This window comes from Excalfactoria chinensis, chromosome 4 (assembly GCF_039878825.1).
Source record: "Excalfactoria chinensis isolate bCotChi1 chromosome 4, bCotChi1.hap2, whole genome shotgun sequence".
NCBI lineage: Eukaryota > Metazoa > Chordata > Aves > Galliformes > Phasianidae > Excalfactoria > Excalfactoria chinensis.
Window position 1 is genome coordinate 49,018,778 of NC_092828.1, and position 16,716 is coordinate 49,035,493.

General features: G+C 41.3%; 1 protein-coding gene across 22 annotated transcripts in view; it reads left to right on the forward strand.

The window, feature by feature from the left end:
- The window catches only part of TENM3 (teneurin transmembrane protein 3), a 396,952-nt gene that overhangs the window by 352,912 nt on the left and 27,324 nt on the right, over window positions 1-16,716 (forward strand). For 18 of the 22 annotated variants that reach the window (XM_072333931.1, XM_072333908.1, XM_072333910.1 and 15 more), the window contains 5 exons: window positions 2,283-2,532; window positions 2,949-2,969; window positions 7,631-7,863; window positions 8,337-8,491; window positions 9,318-10,192. In XM_072333931.1, the coding sequence (XP_072190032.1) occupies window positions 2,283-2,532; window positions 2,949-2,969; window positions 7,631-7,863; window positions 8,337-8,491; window positions 9,318-10,192 (1,534 nt within the window). The remainder of the gene's footprint in view (window positions 1-2,282; window positions 2,533-2,948; window positions 2,970-7,630; window positions 7,864-8,336; window positions 8,492-9,317; window positions 10,193-16,716) is intronic. The other 4 variants (XM_072333911.1, XM_072333913.1, XM_072333919.1 and 1 more) reach the window with 1 other exon arrangement.

A 16,716-nucleotide genomic window follows, 5' to 3' on the forward strand; every position in this document is an offset into this window, starting at 1 on the left:
AGATGACCCTTCCTACAGCTAGTGAGAGCCTATGTGCCCCTTGCTGCCAGAGCAGAGCCTGGTTGCTAGTGAGCAAGTTCTCTTTCATCTCAGCAGGACACATTTCTAAAGACTGTGCCTTGGCACCAAGGTCAGTTGGTCCTATAGGCAACTCTCTGGTGGCTGCCATGCTGAGCAGACCTCAATGGAACGCTGCACAGGAGGGCACTGGGAACAATTTGGCTGAGAGGTGAAGAAAACAAAGTTGCTTTGCTCATGGTGGGAGTTGGTTGCACTGTACTTTCATAGCAAGCAGAAGCCCAGAATTCATTTAGCAGGGGAGAGAATCACTTCTGTGGTGCCCAGTGTCTCTCGGAGGTTTCCTGCACTGCCTCCCCTTGTTTTGTGAGATGCACTAAGCATCACCTAAAGCATTGCTTCTGGCTCATAAGGCAAGCAAGGGAACCAAGTACAGGGAAGGATGTCATTGTAGTGTCGTGCCTAATTTGAAAACAAGGTGAGGAAGAGTGCAAATTCCTGAAAGGTAATCCACCTGAAAATGTAAGGAGCTACTACTATAAATACATACATGTGACTGATTCTGTTCACAAGTCTGAACAATGCCAGCTTTATGTATGTATGACAAGTAATGGCTTATCAGATGGGAGGTGTGTTTAATTGAATAAATGGAGAGTTGCGTTGACAAGGCAGGTGAGCTGGAGAAATTTATTCAGAAGGGAGTGCAGGCACTGTTTGCACGGACATCCCCAGCTCCTGCAGTAAATAGTCTAATGTGCATCTCTTAGTCTGTGATAATAGAGGAGAAATGTGAAGGACCCATTTTTCAAGGTAATGACAGAATAAATCAGGGGAAATAGTGCACTGTGCTGACTTGTAGAAATCCTCTGATGAAAATTATAGAACTCAGCTATTTCAGGCAAAATTATGGTTCCATGATTGTCATAAATGATGTAATCATAGGAGAGCGGATTTCGTATACTACTAATGCATTCTGGCTTTGACTATTCATGAAAAATACATTCTCCTTCTTTGAGTTAGATTACTTATTTAGATTACTTGTCATTAAGTTTCCATAAACCATTTTCATTCTTCCCAATTTTATCATGTTTATTGCTCTTACATGTATAATCTCCCAAATTTTATAACATTATCAAGTAGCAAAGCCACCTAAAGCATTTAAAGAAGCAAAGTATGTTTTCTGCAGATCTGTCAGTACAGAGTTCGGTTTTGGGCTGAGGACTGAAAGAGGAATCCATCTTCAATTTCCTCAATGCATCTCAAAGGGGAATGCGTTCCCCAGCCCCTGACTGCCTCTGGAACTGTACAGACAACCAATACATTGGGCATCAATGCCGAGTACAAGTTGACATGTGGCTTACATGGGTCGTACCACAGACAGACGCATTGTGACTTAGGAGCACCACTATAATAGTTGACCATTGGTAGACTGCACCACGATGGATTCATTGACATCTTCAATACTGAGGGTTCCGGCGACATTTTAATATGCTATAAAATGAAACGTTTTTTATTCCAAGACTGAAGATTTAACATAACACGTGCATTTTTCTTCTCAATTTCCTATGGAGGCATAAGGAAGAAAAATACTGCTGAAACATCACTTTGTCTTTACGAAATTACTGTTCCTTTCATGCCTCAAAGCAGAATTAAGTTTAAGAGGCAGGTTGGCCTGGCACCACATTTTTTCTGTTGTTTTTTGACATTTTTAATAACTGCCTGTAGCTGCAGACATGGTACTGAGGCAGACATTGTTGCCAGAGGTACATTTTCATTGTGAGCTGAGTAAGGAGCTTTTTATAGTTTAAGATTCAACTTTTTTGAAGTACCTCTTTAATTAGTATTTACAGTTTGCAGCAGTAATCCAATTTAGATGACATTTGACATCACATTTATGGTTAGCTATAGTAGCAAATACTTCTTATTTTCTGTTTTATAATTCACACATGGGCGAAATTTCAGTCATTTCGGGAGAATTCCAAAATGGAAACATTTAAAATAGTTTTTGCTACTTTCAATGGTCGGGATAATTTAATGCTTTCTGTGTGTTTTCGTGTATTTGTGACTTAATTACAACTATAAATGCCTTAATAAAAACCTCTCTTGTAGTGGGAAAAAATGTGGTGCTAACCAAGTCAAAGTCCTTTAAAATGAATTAAAGCAAGAAAAGGGAGTATTCAGAATGTCTGTGTGTCACTTCATTAGATACATTCAAATTTTTAATAAAGCACTTTTGATTTTGTGTTCTTTGCATTATCTGCCAGGAATTCTCTACAAAGGAAATGGTGAAAATCAGTTTATATCTCAGCAACCCCCCATTGTCAGCAGCATTATGGGCAATGGAAGAAGACGCAGCATCTCCTGCCCCAGTTGTAATGGTCAAGCTGATGGTAATAAATTACTGGCTCCAGTTGCCTTAGCTTGTGGGATTGATGGCAGTCTTTACGTGGGGGATTTCAACTATGTTCGACGGATATTTCCATCTGGAAATGTAACTAGTGTTCTCGAGCTAAGGTAAGTTTTTCTCACATCTTGTACCTGTAGAGTTGTGAATTAGTGCTGCAAATAGTATGTATGTAACACATTTCTGGCACTGTGTAAGTCAAGAGTTTCCAAATGCCTGTGGAAACAACAGGAAGTCAATTAAAAAGATTTCAGTACATTTGAAATAGTACTTAAAACTGAAGTTTAAAAAAAAATAAATAAATACCGTGGTAAAATATCTGAACTCTACACATCCAAACAGTGACAATTTAATCTACTCAGAGTAATTATTCTGTGGATTTGAAGGGTTAACCTACATAGTCGGGGTGAGCGGACCGCTTCACTAATGACAGATTTAAATGTTGCCTTCTTTTCCTCTTTTAACATCCTTTCTGAGTATTTTTCTAATAATGTTTTTCTGTTCTTTTTTACTTGCTCCCACCAAGAAATAAAGATTTTAGACATAGGTAAGCATTTCTTAAAGAAGATTTATCTTTTTCTAACTGTTCCTTTTTCTTTTTTAACAAATGAATGCTTATAATGGACTAGTCATTTCTAAGATGTATTATTAGAAAGGAGGAGTATTTTTCAAAAATAATGAGTTCATATGTTTTAGTTATGTCAGCCGTCAGGCGGTATCGTCCTCTCGGATACAAGCTCCTATTTTCTCATCACTCTCTGTCCTCAGTCAGGCTTCTCTCTGTGCTGTATGTGCCCTCCTTTCCCATGCACTCTTATCTTCTCGCTCCCATTCCTTGCTGGCACTTGTACTGATCCTACCAGAGCTCATTAATTAATCACATCCCCCAAACCTGATGGAAAGCACATATAACTACTAGTATTATACAAGCACGAAGTGAGTTCATTTCATTGACCCTCCGATAATGAGACTTTTCAGGCTCACATTTTGAAAGACTTTTTCTTTAAATTTGAACTTTTCTTAGTAGTGAAAGCTGAAGTTGTCACCTAATAGGACAATTCCAGGAGTTTAGGTGTTGAAGTACACCAGGATTTACAAGATTTGTCATAGACAAAGGTGAATTGGAAGGTTTGTAGTACAGCGTCCCTCTGTTGCGGCATAGGTGCGGTAGTGGCAAGAACAAATACAAGAGGGTGGATGCTTAGAAGTGCTTTGTCACAGCAGCTGTGACGGAAAAGTGGGCAAAACCAAAGTCATGCTGAAATCTTGTTGGGTATGTGCAGCCCTGCATGACTTTGTAGAGGAACTGATATGTACCAGGCTCAGCAGCCCTGTAGGGCCTCTCCTTTTTTGCTGCCAACCCTTTTCCTTCCTTGCTTTTAAACAAAGAGCACCATACCTCAGTTATCCTCTAGCCCAAGTGATTTTTTTTAAATTCACTTTGCTTTGGGCATTCATGAAGAAGGGGTTTATGTTTAAGAAATTGTCTCAAACAGATGAGGCAAAAATTTCCGTGACTAAGTAAGGCAATTGCACTGGTGCTAATGATGAGAACTGGGAGGTGATGCATAGTCTGGCTGGTTTGAAGTTATTTGCCAGGTGTGACTTGGAGGCAATTTCTTCTCTTTAGTGGTTTTAAGTTCTCATTATTAAGTTTAACTTGCATTTGATACTCTACTTTTAAAAGAAATACATCCCTCGTGAGATCACGGGCTGTGATTGCAGCTTGATCAGGCACTGTGTTGACAAATGAACAGAATACAAAGTAATATACAAAGTGGGAATTTGGCAGGGTGGGGATCGGTCTCTGGTCCCAGGTAACAGTGACAGGATGAGAGGGAATGGTCACCATCCCTGGAGGTGTTCAAGAAACATGGAGATGTGGCACTGAGGGACATGGTTAGTGAGCACTATTAGTGGTAGGTGGACAATTGGGCTGGAGATCTTAGAGGACTTTTCCAACCTCAATGATTCTGCACTTCAGTGATTCTAAATGCTAGCTGAGAGCTGCTGCTACTCACCTGTAGGCACTGTGGTGCACGTGGCCTGCAGTGTCTCTCCCACCTCAGCACCCATGCTCTAAGTTAGGGAGACAGTGCAGGTCAGATTATCCTCAGTGTATTATTGGTGACCTCATGCTTTTTCGGTCTGAAAGCTGAGCTGCTGTCTTTATACACACTGCTGCCTGCGTGTGATTAATGCTATAAGCATTCACAGAAGAGGTAATTTTCAGAATGACTTTGAAGACAGGAAGGTTACTTGCAGGCTATGGCACTGTCCCAGAGAGTCCTTAGGGAGATGGAAGAAAGTTCAGTAGGGCCTGAAAACAGCTTTGAGTTTAGAAGGCACGCAGTGAAAAGGGAGGGTATGGATCAGGGAGTGTTTTTATGAGGCGCTGCACAGAGGGTAATGCAGGTGATCTGAGGATTTGAAAGAACAGCAGAAGCAAGGTAAGGCAATGGGAAATAGATCATTATGCCAAGTAAACAGTAGGCAGCACTTAAAAGCATGTTTTTGTAAAATTTAGATTTTATATTAAGAAAAACAACAACAGGGCTGGGAAAATACAGAAAGTCTGGTTGTGAAAGGGGCCTGAGCTGTGCATGCACTTGTGAGTGTGTGTTTTAAATCATTAACAGTGTTATTAAGTGCAGCTGGAACCAGTTAATTTGTTGTTATTTGTATTTATTGGACCCCACGTGGGCATGTAGCTGCTTAGTGGTCAGAGCCCCTTGCATTGACAAAGTGGTGCTGAGTCGAGACATTACATTTTATTTCTTGGTTTTGATGTTGCTGGTAGAATGCTGAGCATTAACACTATTTCAAGCTACAATGAAATAGAATAATCTCTGTGCAGCTTTCCAGGTTTGGGGTGCTTAACTCTGTAGTACATGCAGTGTGCACATGTGTTTTTTGGTTGGGAAGCATGGTTTTCGCTGGTCAGTTACCCAGTTCCTAAGAATGTGCCCTGCCCTGGAGAATTAATGGTTGGTTCCTTCCTCAGCTTTTAATGTTCCTTTGGAAAGAAACTTAAGGTTAAGGCTGCTGTCTTGTCTCACAAGAGAACCATAAGGCATCTACTTATGGCAGATGGGAGGGTTTACACGGATTCAATAATAGCACCCTATTCAGTTCCCAGATATGGGGGTAGTTGGAGTTTTTTTTGGATAAATTGAGAAAATAGCCTTATGAGATCAGCTGTATATTTTTCTCGTATGACTGCTAGTTGATCCTGCATGACCGTGATACGGGTTCATCTTGCATCCTGAATAACCGCGTCGTTTCAGTTGGAATTAATTAACACATGAAAATGTTTTCATACTTACAAAGAGAGCAGCTGTAAAAAATTCCTTTCAGGTAGAAACAATTGCCAGGTGTAAATTATTGATTGATTTGGTGACTCTTTATTCCAACAGCTGAAAAACACGATTCAGGCAATGCCAACTGAGGTGAAGAAACACGCTTTAATTTAGATTTTAGTAGTATAAGAGAGGACTTTCTTTTAAATTACAATGAAATAAAATGTAATTGCACACTTCACGTTCTGCAGCGTGGTTATATTTGAAATGTCTGCAAAGTTTCTGGAAGACCAAAGTAATCGTACAAATGGGTGTAATTTAATTTGCAGCCTATGGAGGTATAAATAATGCGTACACTACACAGTGATTGTATAAATGATCTCTGCACAAATGACGGTTCAGAAAACACCTTTAAGCTATTTGGTATGTTGGCAGGAACGGGTTTCTAGCAGACAGAAATTGGATGTAAGGCCACACTTAATCGCTTTCAGACATGCTGTATAACATCCAGCTCTGTAGCAGGGCTTTTTAAGAGGTGCTAATCACTGCGTATTTGATTTCATTAGTCTGCTTCACTTGACTTCTTCCTTCTGAACCAGCATGTTAAAAGCCTTAAAACCAAAGCAAATCCTATTTATGCAACACATTTTTCTGTGTTTTTGTAATTGGATAGCTATAAAAATCTGTCCCTGCTAAAAGACATAATTTGTTCACAAGTTGTTCCTGTTGGTCTTTCGTTGCATTTTCCAAGTGGCAGTAGATAAAAATGTGTTACATTAGCACAGTTATGTATTTACAAAACGGGAAGCGGGGCGTTCTGAGAACAGATGTTTGGATATCACCAGGATGGGGAGATGTGCTTCTGTGGTGCTTTTGCAAACATCAGAAGTGGAACTGACTGTTCTGACACTGATTCAATCCATTAGGAGAGCATCTGAAATTACCTCCTGTGTTTACATGACCTTATTTCAGTTCTTCATGCCGTAAATTAGGTCAGGAATCCTAACTGCGGTGGGTTAAGTTTCTACATCATAATATATCAACCCAAAGGGTACTCTCCAGGGTAGGCTTTTTCACCAGCAGGGGAGAAAAGGCAGTAATTCTCAATTATGTGGCACCAGTGGAGAGGCAAAATGTACGTTTCTGGGAAAATGGTTAGCAATATATGTTTTCACGGTAATAAAGACCGAGTTGGCATAGTTAGTGGTTTTGTGCCAACGTGTACAGTGATTTGAAATACAGCTCTGTGTTAAGGAGAACGGAAAAGCTGCGCTCGGTGTTCTGGTGGAAAAGATGACATTTCCTAATGTGTTAAATCATGCATATCACGTCTCTGGAGGCAGAGGATTAAACAAATACTTATGAAGAATGTCTTATCTTTCGCCTGTGAACTAATAATACGAACTCTGCCTTATCTGTTTATGAATGATATAAACCGTGCACCCCAGCAGCCTTATATAAATTATAATAAAACAGATAAGTTGATAAGAGCACAAAGTGCACACTAGGGTTGGGGTCATGCTGCAAAGTTTGAAACTGACTCACGGTTTTAAGCATGCAGAAATCTGGGTAGTTTTAAGGCTCCACTGTCTGGATACGGCCTTTTGCAGCAATGGGAGCTGTCTCAAATTGCAGAGTACAGGATGGTCCTCTGAGCATCACAGACAAAACTCCATTTCTGTCCCAAAAGGATGAGGAGCGCAGGCTGGACTGCCTGTGACACAGGGAGGAAAAGAGAGTCGAGAAAGGCTTTGGGCCATGACCTGTGCTGAGTAAGCCCAGAGAGCCAGCATGGGTTTTAACTAATTATGAGTTAGTACACACTGCATATGAACTGAGGCCTTTTCTTTCCGGTGTGACATCAATGCGATTAATTGCAGCACATGCAATGTGTAATTCCTTTTTACAGCAACAACCCAGCTCACAGATACTACCTCGCTACTGACCCCGTGACAGGAGATTTGTACGTTTCTGACACAAACACACGCAGGATCTACCGGCCCAGGTCACTTGCGGGTGCCAAAGACCTGACGAAGAACGCTGAGGTGGTCGGAGGGACGGGGGAGCAGTGCCTGCCCTTCGATGAAGCACGGTGTGGTGATGGGGGCAAGGCGGTCGAGGCAACTCTCATGAGCCCTAAAGGTAAACAGGAAGGGCATGGTCATGCTTAATGCAACAGCTGGTTTGAAAATGTGACTTCCAGTTTCTTTCAGTGGGAAAGACCACTGAGGAAGCTAGGTGCCAGAGAGCCAGGTTGATTTTTATAGTCAATATTTGCCTTTCATGATTACTGAACGTTTTGAAATGCTCATTTAGATTATGTGTTTGGCAAACAGTGGTAAAGTTTTAAAATCAGTGTTGCATGTGGTGCAACGTAGCAGGTTTTCCAGGTTACCTTACATGCTCTCCAATGAACAGCAAGCACAGTCAGCACTGCTGATTTCATACTGAACGTTGCTTTGTTATGCAGAGTGAGTTTATGAGTTGGTTTACTACCCGTTGCCTAAAATCTTTTCTGTCCTAAATTTCCACGCTGTACGTCCCACTTAGGCCCTTAGTTACTGATACTTTTAACAGCTGGTGCAATAAACTAATTTTTATTCCCTTCACTCAAGGAATAGCAATTGACAAGAATGGGTTAATCTACTTTGTTGATGGGACCATGATCAGAAAAGTGGATCAAAATGGAATAATATCCACATTGCTTGGCTCCAATGACCTGACCTCAGCACGACCTCTGACCTGTGATACCAGCATGCACATCAGCCAGGTATGTGGGAACTGATTTGGAAAGCTGAGCCGGGGCTGCAGGTACAAATGCAGCTTTCTTCCACCTTAAAATAAAACCGGGTGGAGTGTATAACAACTATTTGAGAGCAGAATTTGTGGAGAAGGGAACCTGTTCCAAGTGCATGAGTCGCAGCGTGTTCTCTTGGCTATGAATGCTGCTGTGTTCAATTTTTCTGCCCATAAAGTTCAGTTTAGTTTAGAACAGCAAAACCATCAGCAGGAAGCATTAAGACTAATAGTAAATGCTGGAGGAATGGCAGATATGTTACAACTCCATTGGCACGTTGATGTTTTCTGAATTACTAGCATCCTTAGCCCACTAGAGTGAATGAGACAATATATACAATAGAGTATTTATTTTTTGTCTCAACAAGTTTATGTATGTAAGAAGGGATGTTACTAGTGCTGTGTTTAAAAGTGGAGTACAGTACCGTGTTTCAGTCTGTTTGCTATGCAAGAATAAAAAATGAGTGCTGCCTATGAAGACTGGACTTCAATATCTATCTCTACTTTTATTTATGCACTGCTGATACAGAAAAAAATGTAACGTTTATTGGAGGGGAAATTTGACCGATGTTACAGTTCCAACACTGCTGTTCTTTCAATAAAATAGGTATCCTGACATCCTTCCCCTTGCTTCCTTGAAAATCTTTCATTTGCTGCATGTATCTTCATATAAGAATTCTTGTCTGCATGGCTTACAGCAAATGAAAAATATCTTTGTGGCATTATCTTAAGCTGAAAGTGAATTTGTTTCATTTCATCCGCACCTGGTTAACTGTAATGAACCAATTCTCTCTGTTAAGGTTCGTCTGGAATGGCCCACAGATTTAGCCATCAACCCAATGGATAACTCCATTTACGTTCTGGACAACAACGTCGTTTTGCAGATCACTGAAAACCGTCAGGTGCGCATTGCTGCGGGGAGGCCCATGCACTGCCAAGTTCCCGGAGTGGAGTACATGGTGGGCAAGCATGCGGTGCAGACCACGCTGGAGTCAGCAACTGCCATTGCTGTGTCTTACAGCGGGGTACTGTACATCACAGAAACGGACGAGAAAAAGATCAACAGGATAAGGCAGGTTACAACTGATGGAGAGATCTCATTAGTTGCTGGAATACCTTCAGAGTGTGACTGCAAAAACGATGTTAACTGTGACTGTTACCAGAGTGGAGATGGCTATGCTAAAGATGCCAAACTTAATGCCCCCTCCTCCTTAGCTGTGTCTCCAGATGGCACACTGTACATTGCTGATCTGGGGAACATTAGGATAAGGGCTGTGTCAAAGAACAGACCCTTGCTGAACTCAATGAACTTTTATGAAGTTGCTTCTCCAACTGATCAAGAGCTTTATATCTTCGATGTCAATGGTACTCACCAGTACACCGTGAGTTTAGTCACCGGAGACTATCTGTACAATTTTAGCTACAGTAATGACAATGATATTACCTCAGTCACAGACAGCAATGGGAACACTCTGCGTATCAGACGGGATCCCAACCGGATGCCGGTGAGAGTGGTCTCCCCCGATAACCAAGTCATCTGGTTGACAATAGGCACAAATGGATGTTTGAAAAGCATGACTGCACAAGGACAGGAGCTTGTTTTATTTACCTACCATGGCAACAGTGGACTTCTGGCAACTAAAAGTGATGAGACGGGATGGACCACTTTTTTTGAGTAAGTACATAAAATAAAGCCTCATATTTGGTAGTTCTGTTGGGCTCCATGGCACCACTGCAATACTGCCGGGGGCTGGTGAGGTAACTGTAATGATAATGCTTGGTAACAAAACGCACGGGGAGACGCTTTTAGTTCCCAGCCTGTCTACATCTGTCTTACGCTAAGGATTGGGTCTGCATAATTTTAAATTCATTATCTCCAATTTCAGTTTTATACATTAGAATAATTGTGAGACAACATCTCACTCTTGTCAACAAAGCTGTAATTCAGACAACCATGATTCTGTAGATTTGCATCAAGAACTCAATTTCCATCCCTTTAGCTCATTAGATTGACGCTGTTCTGCAGCAAATACTGACAAGAAATCTGCTTCTCTGCTGAATATTTTTTCTTCAATTTTCTTAAAGCAACAGCACACCTTGTGGTCTTTTACCCAGAAAAAAGAGTGGGTATAGGCTTTTATTTTTGAAGTTGTGAAAGATTGTGTTTCATTGAGCGGCAAATATCTGAGAAATGTGAGCCCTGGAGGGAAGTGTCATTCCTGTAGGAAAAAAAAGGAGGATGCAGAGACCACCAGCAATGTGTGGTACGCGCATGCAAACGTAACAGTGAGAGATACTAGGCTTGAAATTTTACCAGACTTGGAAAAATCTCTTGCATTAAATGTTTTGCCCCATGGGACAGTCATTAAGACACCAACGCCTGTTTGCAGCAGCCAGATTAGCAAAACATTTTGCAGAATCCTCAGATGTGTGGAAAGAGGAAGGTTGTGACAATGTATAGATAAAGTGGTAGAACCCAACAGTTCAGATACCGGCTTTATAGGCAGCTTCATCCTCGGATGAATCATCTACCAACTGATACACCCAACAACACAAAAATACAGCTTAAAATACAGTCTAGTTCAAAAAAGACAGATATAAAATTAACAGACTTTCTTCAGCCACCTGTCAATTGGAAAATACACATGTACTTAAATCACTTGAGAGACAGATTTTAAGGTTGGATCAAAACGTGCCTATGAAGATGCAGAGTTAGTATGATAAGTAAAAGTGTTCAAGGGCCCCCCATTGAAGTGCTTGGGATTACAAAGGGCATCATGAAAATCCTTTTTTTTTTTTCCCCCTTCTTTTCTTCTATCTTTTAGATGAAATGCAGTAGCAACTGCTGCCAAGGTCAGGGCCTAAAAAAAGCTTTCAATTCAACACGCATGATAAAGAAAATAAAGTGCTGGTGTCAGGCAGCGGCAGCAAAGCCAAACATCTGTGTTCTGAGATAACTTCACATTTCTGTCAGCGTGCATTTGGCTGAGGCAGTGCGCAGGAAGGCTCTGAGCACCTGTATCTACTCTCCAACCTTTACATGTGCCCATCAGAGACATGAGAGCAGCAGGTGCTGCTTCACCGCATATTGTGTCCTGAAGTGGAGACACGGTTAGAAATGCTGATCCCTACCAGAGACAGCAGGTGGAATGGCATCGCTGCCAGCTTTAAGGTATTCTTACAGTAATCTGTAAATTGGCAGGGCTTGGGGAGTAGGCACGTTACCAAAGCATTAGCTCACGCCTGTAATATTTAATGGTGCATTTGTGCATCACTGCGCATCTTTTTAGGTCCTGGCAGGAGAACACAGAAGCACAGCAAGGATACACAGAACAATGAGAAGCTGTTTGGTGGGGAGGGCACGTGTTATGTCCTGCAAGTTAGCTGCACCCTATGCGCTCAGACACCAAAGCACAGCTTCAGTCGGACTGTGAATACTCCTCCATTTCCACAGAGTACATCCAGTGTTTAACTGTGACACACAGAAACCACCTGTTTCCAGTATGTGAGTTGGGAAAGGCAGGCAGTTTGGGGATAGGGAAGTCCCTTACTGAAATTAAGGCATCTGTTGGGTACAGCAGGCACTTCAGATCATGCTGGTGTGCATACTGGATACTTGAGGAGCCAGAGTTCTAATCAGAACAGTAATGTCTCACCATGATGCGTGTGGTTTTTGTGTGCCTACTATAGTGCACAGCTGATGGCCCTTGAATGTACCTTAATGGCGTCAGCAAGATCGCCAAAAGGGTAGATTTTATGTTCACTAGTAAATGTTTTATAGGTCTGTATTTTTCATCACAGGAAGAACTTAGGGTACTGAGTGTCACAAAATACATAGTTATTTACTGAGTCTCATAATAGCCATCTTTCACATCTGATCTCCTTTCATTCAGGCTTCCTAGTCGGTGTTAGGTGCATCCAGCTGGCTTATGCAGAGCCCAAAGGGCAGACCTTTCCCCTCAGAAAGTGTCAGTATCATTTCTTAGCTGCTGCTTACGTACTTCCTAAACACCTCAGATCAGTCTCCTTGGAAGACCCAAGCCAAAATAATTATGGTGTGAGCTAAGCAGTTCCACTCACCCCAAATCTGCAGTTGTATAAGGCTTTTGCAGAAGTAAAGATATTAATTTCTTCCCCATATCTCTGGCAAATTGCTATTCTGTTTAATCGCAAGATTAAGAAGATTCAGATTAGACACTTGGAGAAACTTGTTGGTGAAGAATGTGGAGCCCTGGGGCGGACAGAAGTGACCCTTACCCTGTGCAGGCTGTCCTTAAGAGCAGATTAGACATCTTTGAGGACTAACTTTGGAAGAACAGATCCTGCCTTGGGGTTGGGGCTGCACCATCTGACCTCTCAAGGTCCCTTGCAGTCATGTTTTTTGTTATGCTCCGTACAAGTTAATACCAAAAATAAAAAATTGTGCTGATTATGTAAAGCTACAGGGAATAAGTGAGGGGAAAAAAAAGCACCATGTTATTTTTATTGCCAGAGCAGCAGTCTTGAAAACATCTATTGGGCATCGCAGCTGCTTTCTTGTTTTTTGGGTTGGTTTGGGTTTGTTTTTTTTGACATAAAATCCCCATACACTAAATTTGTATCTGTGTACTTCCCTTTTGAAGAAAAAGCAGATATAAACAAGACCATTCTGACATCTCTTATTCTAGGATCAGCAAACATTGTTTTGACTTTGCTTTTCAGTGCTGATAATTTGTAATAGTAAATCTGACTTCGGCAGCCCTTCCAGAGCCTTCTGCAACCACGGCCAAAATAGAAACTAGGCTCCCTGCATCAGGGCTTGCATTGAGGTGACACAGTGCACTTGTGTGCGTGCGTATCAGTCCCAGCTTTTGCATATTCATGTTGGTAGGCAGCGTGGGCTAAAAACGTATGCTGCTGAACACTTCTCTGCTGAATAAAATGAACTGGTAAAACTGTAAGGTTTCCCTAGGATGCCTGGTTAGGAATAAGAAATTAGGAGAAGAAATCTCTCTGACTTTCTTATTCTATTTTAGTACAGCAAAATATTTCAGTTTCACTGCTGGATACATTTTCTTTTAATATAGGAATTCATGTATTTTATATACTTAATCCACTCTATAATAGTATATAGTATAATAGTATACTTAGCTTCTTAGAATGTTTTGAGGAGACAACAAAGTTTATATTCCATGATGAATTTAGACTTCCTCCCATCTCGGAGGCAAAACTTCTCAACTGTCAGAACTTCCAATGGAATAGAGATGGCATTTTCCAGCTCTCACTGTGGCTTGGCTGTTTCACCATTTGCTGGTTCTCCACCTTTTTGAATGGCAGAAGTGGAGTAAAAATATTGCGTTTCTTGTGATAAAAAAAAACAGTCTTCAGAGCCAACTCAGTAATGGTTTTGCCAACTCCTCTCTCGTGCAACTGTGTTGTGCAACTGCAGCGTGGATTCAGCCGAGTTCTCACTGATGTGGGAGTAGATTTAAAACAACTCTTTAATTTCTATTTTTTTTTCTATAACAACTTTTTAGTGAAAAGACAAAATCTTGGAAGAAAAACGCTCCATCCCTAAAGTTGGCAATCACTTCCCTGGCACATATTAAAACATCTTTTCATGTTTTTTTTGTTAGGGTTTCTCTCCCCCAACAGACTAAGTCACACTAACATCACATCCAAAAGAATTTATTCTTTTTTCACTTGATCTGGACACTGAATAATCTAGGTTTTACTTTATATAGTCTCCACTTTGCCTAAGGGAAGGACTGACACAGTGGCAATCTTTGTATTTCTATTTTATGTGCTCTTTTAAATGAAAATTGCAAGCACTTGTAATCAGAAGTGAATTGCCGAAGGGCCCTGCGGTGACCCTAGCGGGAGTCAAACCCACATCCTGCACTCCTGGTCTCCTCAAATGCCCCACCGTGCAAGCACTGGCCAGCCAGGCTTTCAGTTCAGCTGAAAATGCTTTAAAACCCCACTACTAACAGAGTGGTTGGTGATGCTTAATAGGGCAAATTATTCCAGAAAAGCTATGTTAGACAGAAGTCTGCGCTGCTGAGGCTGTGGTGTTTGTTTCCCAGCATGCCTGGCCCTCAGGTATCTCCCCACTAAGGGTGGTTTGGGATGGATCAAGATTTCTGGAGCCATGGGGCATCTGTAGGTTGTTTTGTGCAGAGGTTAGCCAACTGATCAGACCCAGAGACAGTAGATGCTGCAGTTCCAGGCAGTTGCATTTTTTCTGACTTGTGCTTGGTGCCTCCATCTCCCTGGAAGGTGCAGACTGTATGGGATCACCTTCAGTGTTCTCTCACCCCTGTAGTTAATCTGAGCTAACTTTGCTCCCTACACGGTGCGTTATTTCCAGTAGCTGCTGATCATTATCTCCTTCCTGCGTTCTCCCCTGTTCGCATCACTCTCCGTTTGGGAGCAGTGTCAGCAGGCAGTAAATAATCTGATCCACACTAAGGCGCCTCCTCCTCTTCCCTGCAATTTCACCCCCTTTCATCCGTGTCTCTTTCTGCCTCCCCAGCCCTTCCCTTCCTACTAGGTTTCCATATGTCCCTACTTTGTATCTTGCTCCTTCCAATGTCTCTTGTCATTTCTTTAAGGCGTGTTTGGCTTCCCTGCCTCCTCCTTTCCCAGAGGTGCTTTTCTTCTCAATCCCCTCCTGTAACTCTTGACAGTCCATCCAATCCTTCCCCGGGCACTTCATGCCCTGAGCTCATTTGTCTTCTCATTCCTCTCCTCCCTCTCTCGCTCAATTCTTGTCTCCAAGGGAATGCAACAGAAATCAAAGAGAGTGACATTAGCAGGCAGAGCTCTTACAAGTTTACTTTGCTCCCACAGTTAAATTAATGAGCTTTCCAGCCATTCTGGAAAGGTGATGAAATTGTGCAGAATGTGAAATTATCCTTACGATAATTTAACAGAGTAGAGAGAATTGCAGGTGAAATCTATTTCCAGTGCATGCCGCAGAGCATCACGCTTTACATATTATGCTTTTATTAACAATTCATTCAGTGCTGTGGTTTCCTTAAAACTTTGTGATTCAGAGTAAGACGCTGCCTCTGGCGTGGACTTGTTTAGTTTCCCCACGTACCAGACACATCATCTGTAACTGTCTGCATCAGGCAACAGGGAGCTGATGATATTTTGCAGTTTTCTTCTTGCTTCATCTTAATGGATTTCTTGTGGAGTCTGATTTGGAAATACTGAGATTTGGCCTGTAAAAAATGTGAGGAACTTCTACTGGGAGATTTAATTTAGAGAAAAGCAAATATTTAATCTTGATTGGATAGAAATTATCTTCCAGTAAGTGTCAAATCAGTTCCAGCTTTATTGTGTATTAGGATGTTTGCAATTCACTTTGCAATTTTAGCGTTTGTGTGTGGTTTCCTTTCAACTTGTGGGCATTCATTTGTTTCTATTTGTGTTCATTTCTCTATCACATTGTGTTTCAGCACTTTGAGTATCTAAAAAGTGCCTGATGTCTTTTTCTCTTGCAATTTTCAGGCTTTCATTCAGATTTGGTTTTGTTTTCTTACAAATACCAGAACTTTGTACAAAAATTGTAGTCTTTTCCTTTTTTTTAAGCAGCTCTAAACAGTATTCTCTGAATGTCTTTGGTTTCATAGTGCTCTTTAGATATTGTTCTCCCTTTTACCATCAGCAGCCTTCTGTACCTTTTGCTTTTACTGTTGCAGCTTCTTGCTTCATCTATCCACCACAGTGTAGTGGCTGTGAAGTAATTAACCATACTCTTAAAGTAGAGGAGTTTGTTCACCTGATTTTCAAATTCCTGCATTGACTTTTGTAGCATTCTCGTGAGCTCGTAATCATGTCTTACAGGTAAGTGTCGTGCCTCTAATCACTCAATATTATATTTACTCAAGCAACTTAATGCTAATTCTCTTCATTCTTAATCCTCTCAAGTTTATTTTGGGGAATATTTTTTATACACAATCCTTGCACATACGTTTCTTTATCCACACTGTCCCTCTGAATCCAGCATGCATTATGCGTATTTCCCTCTTAATATACATTATACAGTCAGGGACTGTCTGGTTCTCTGTTAATCAAGAATTGGTATTTCTCCTCCTCTCAACATGGCACAAATTGAAACTCTTACAGGCCAAACCTTCCCTCCTCCTGTTACACTGACCCATGGAAGCAGACTGGCCAAAAAGCCATTAGCATTTCCCTCTATTCAAACCA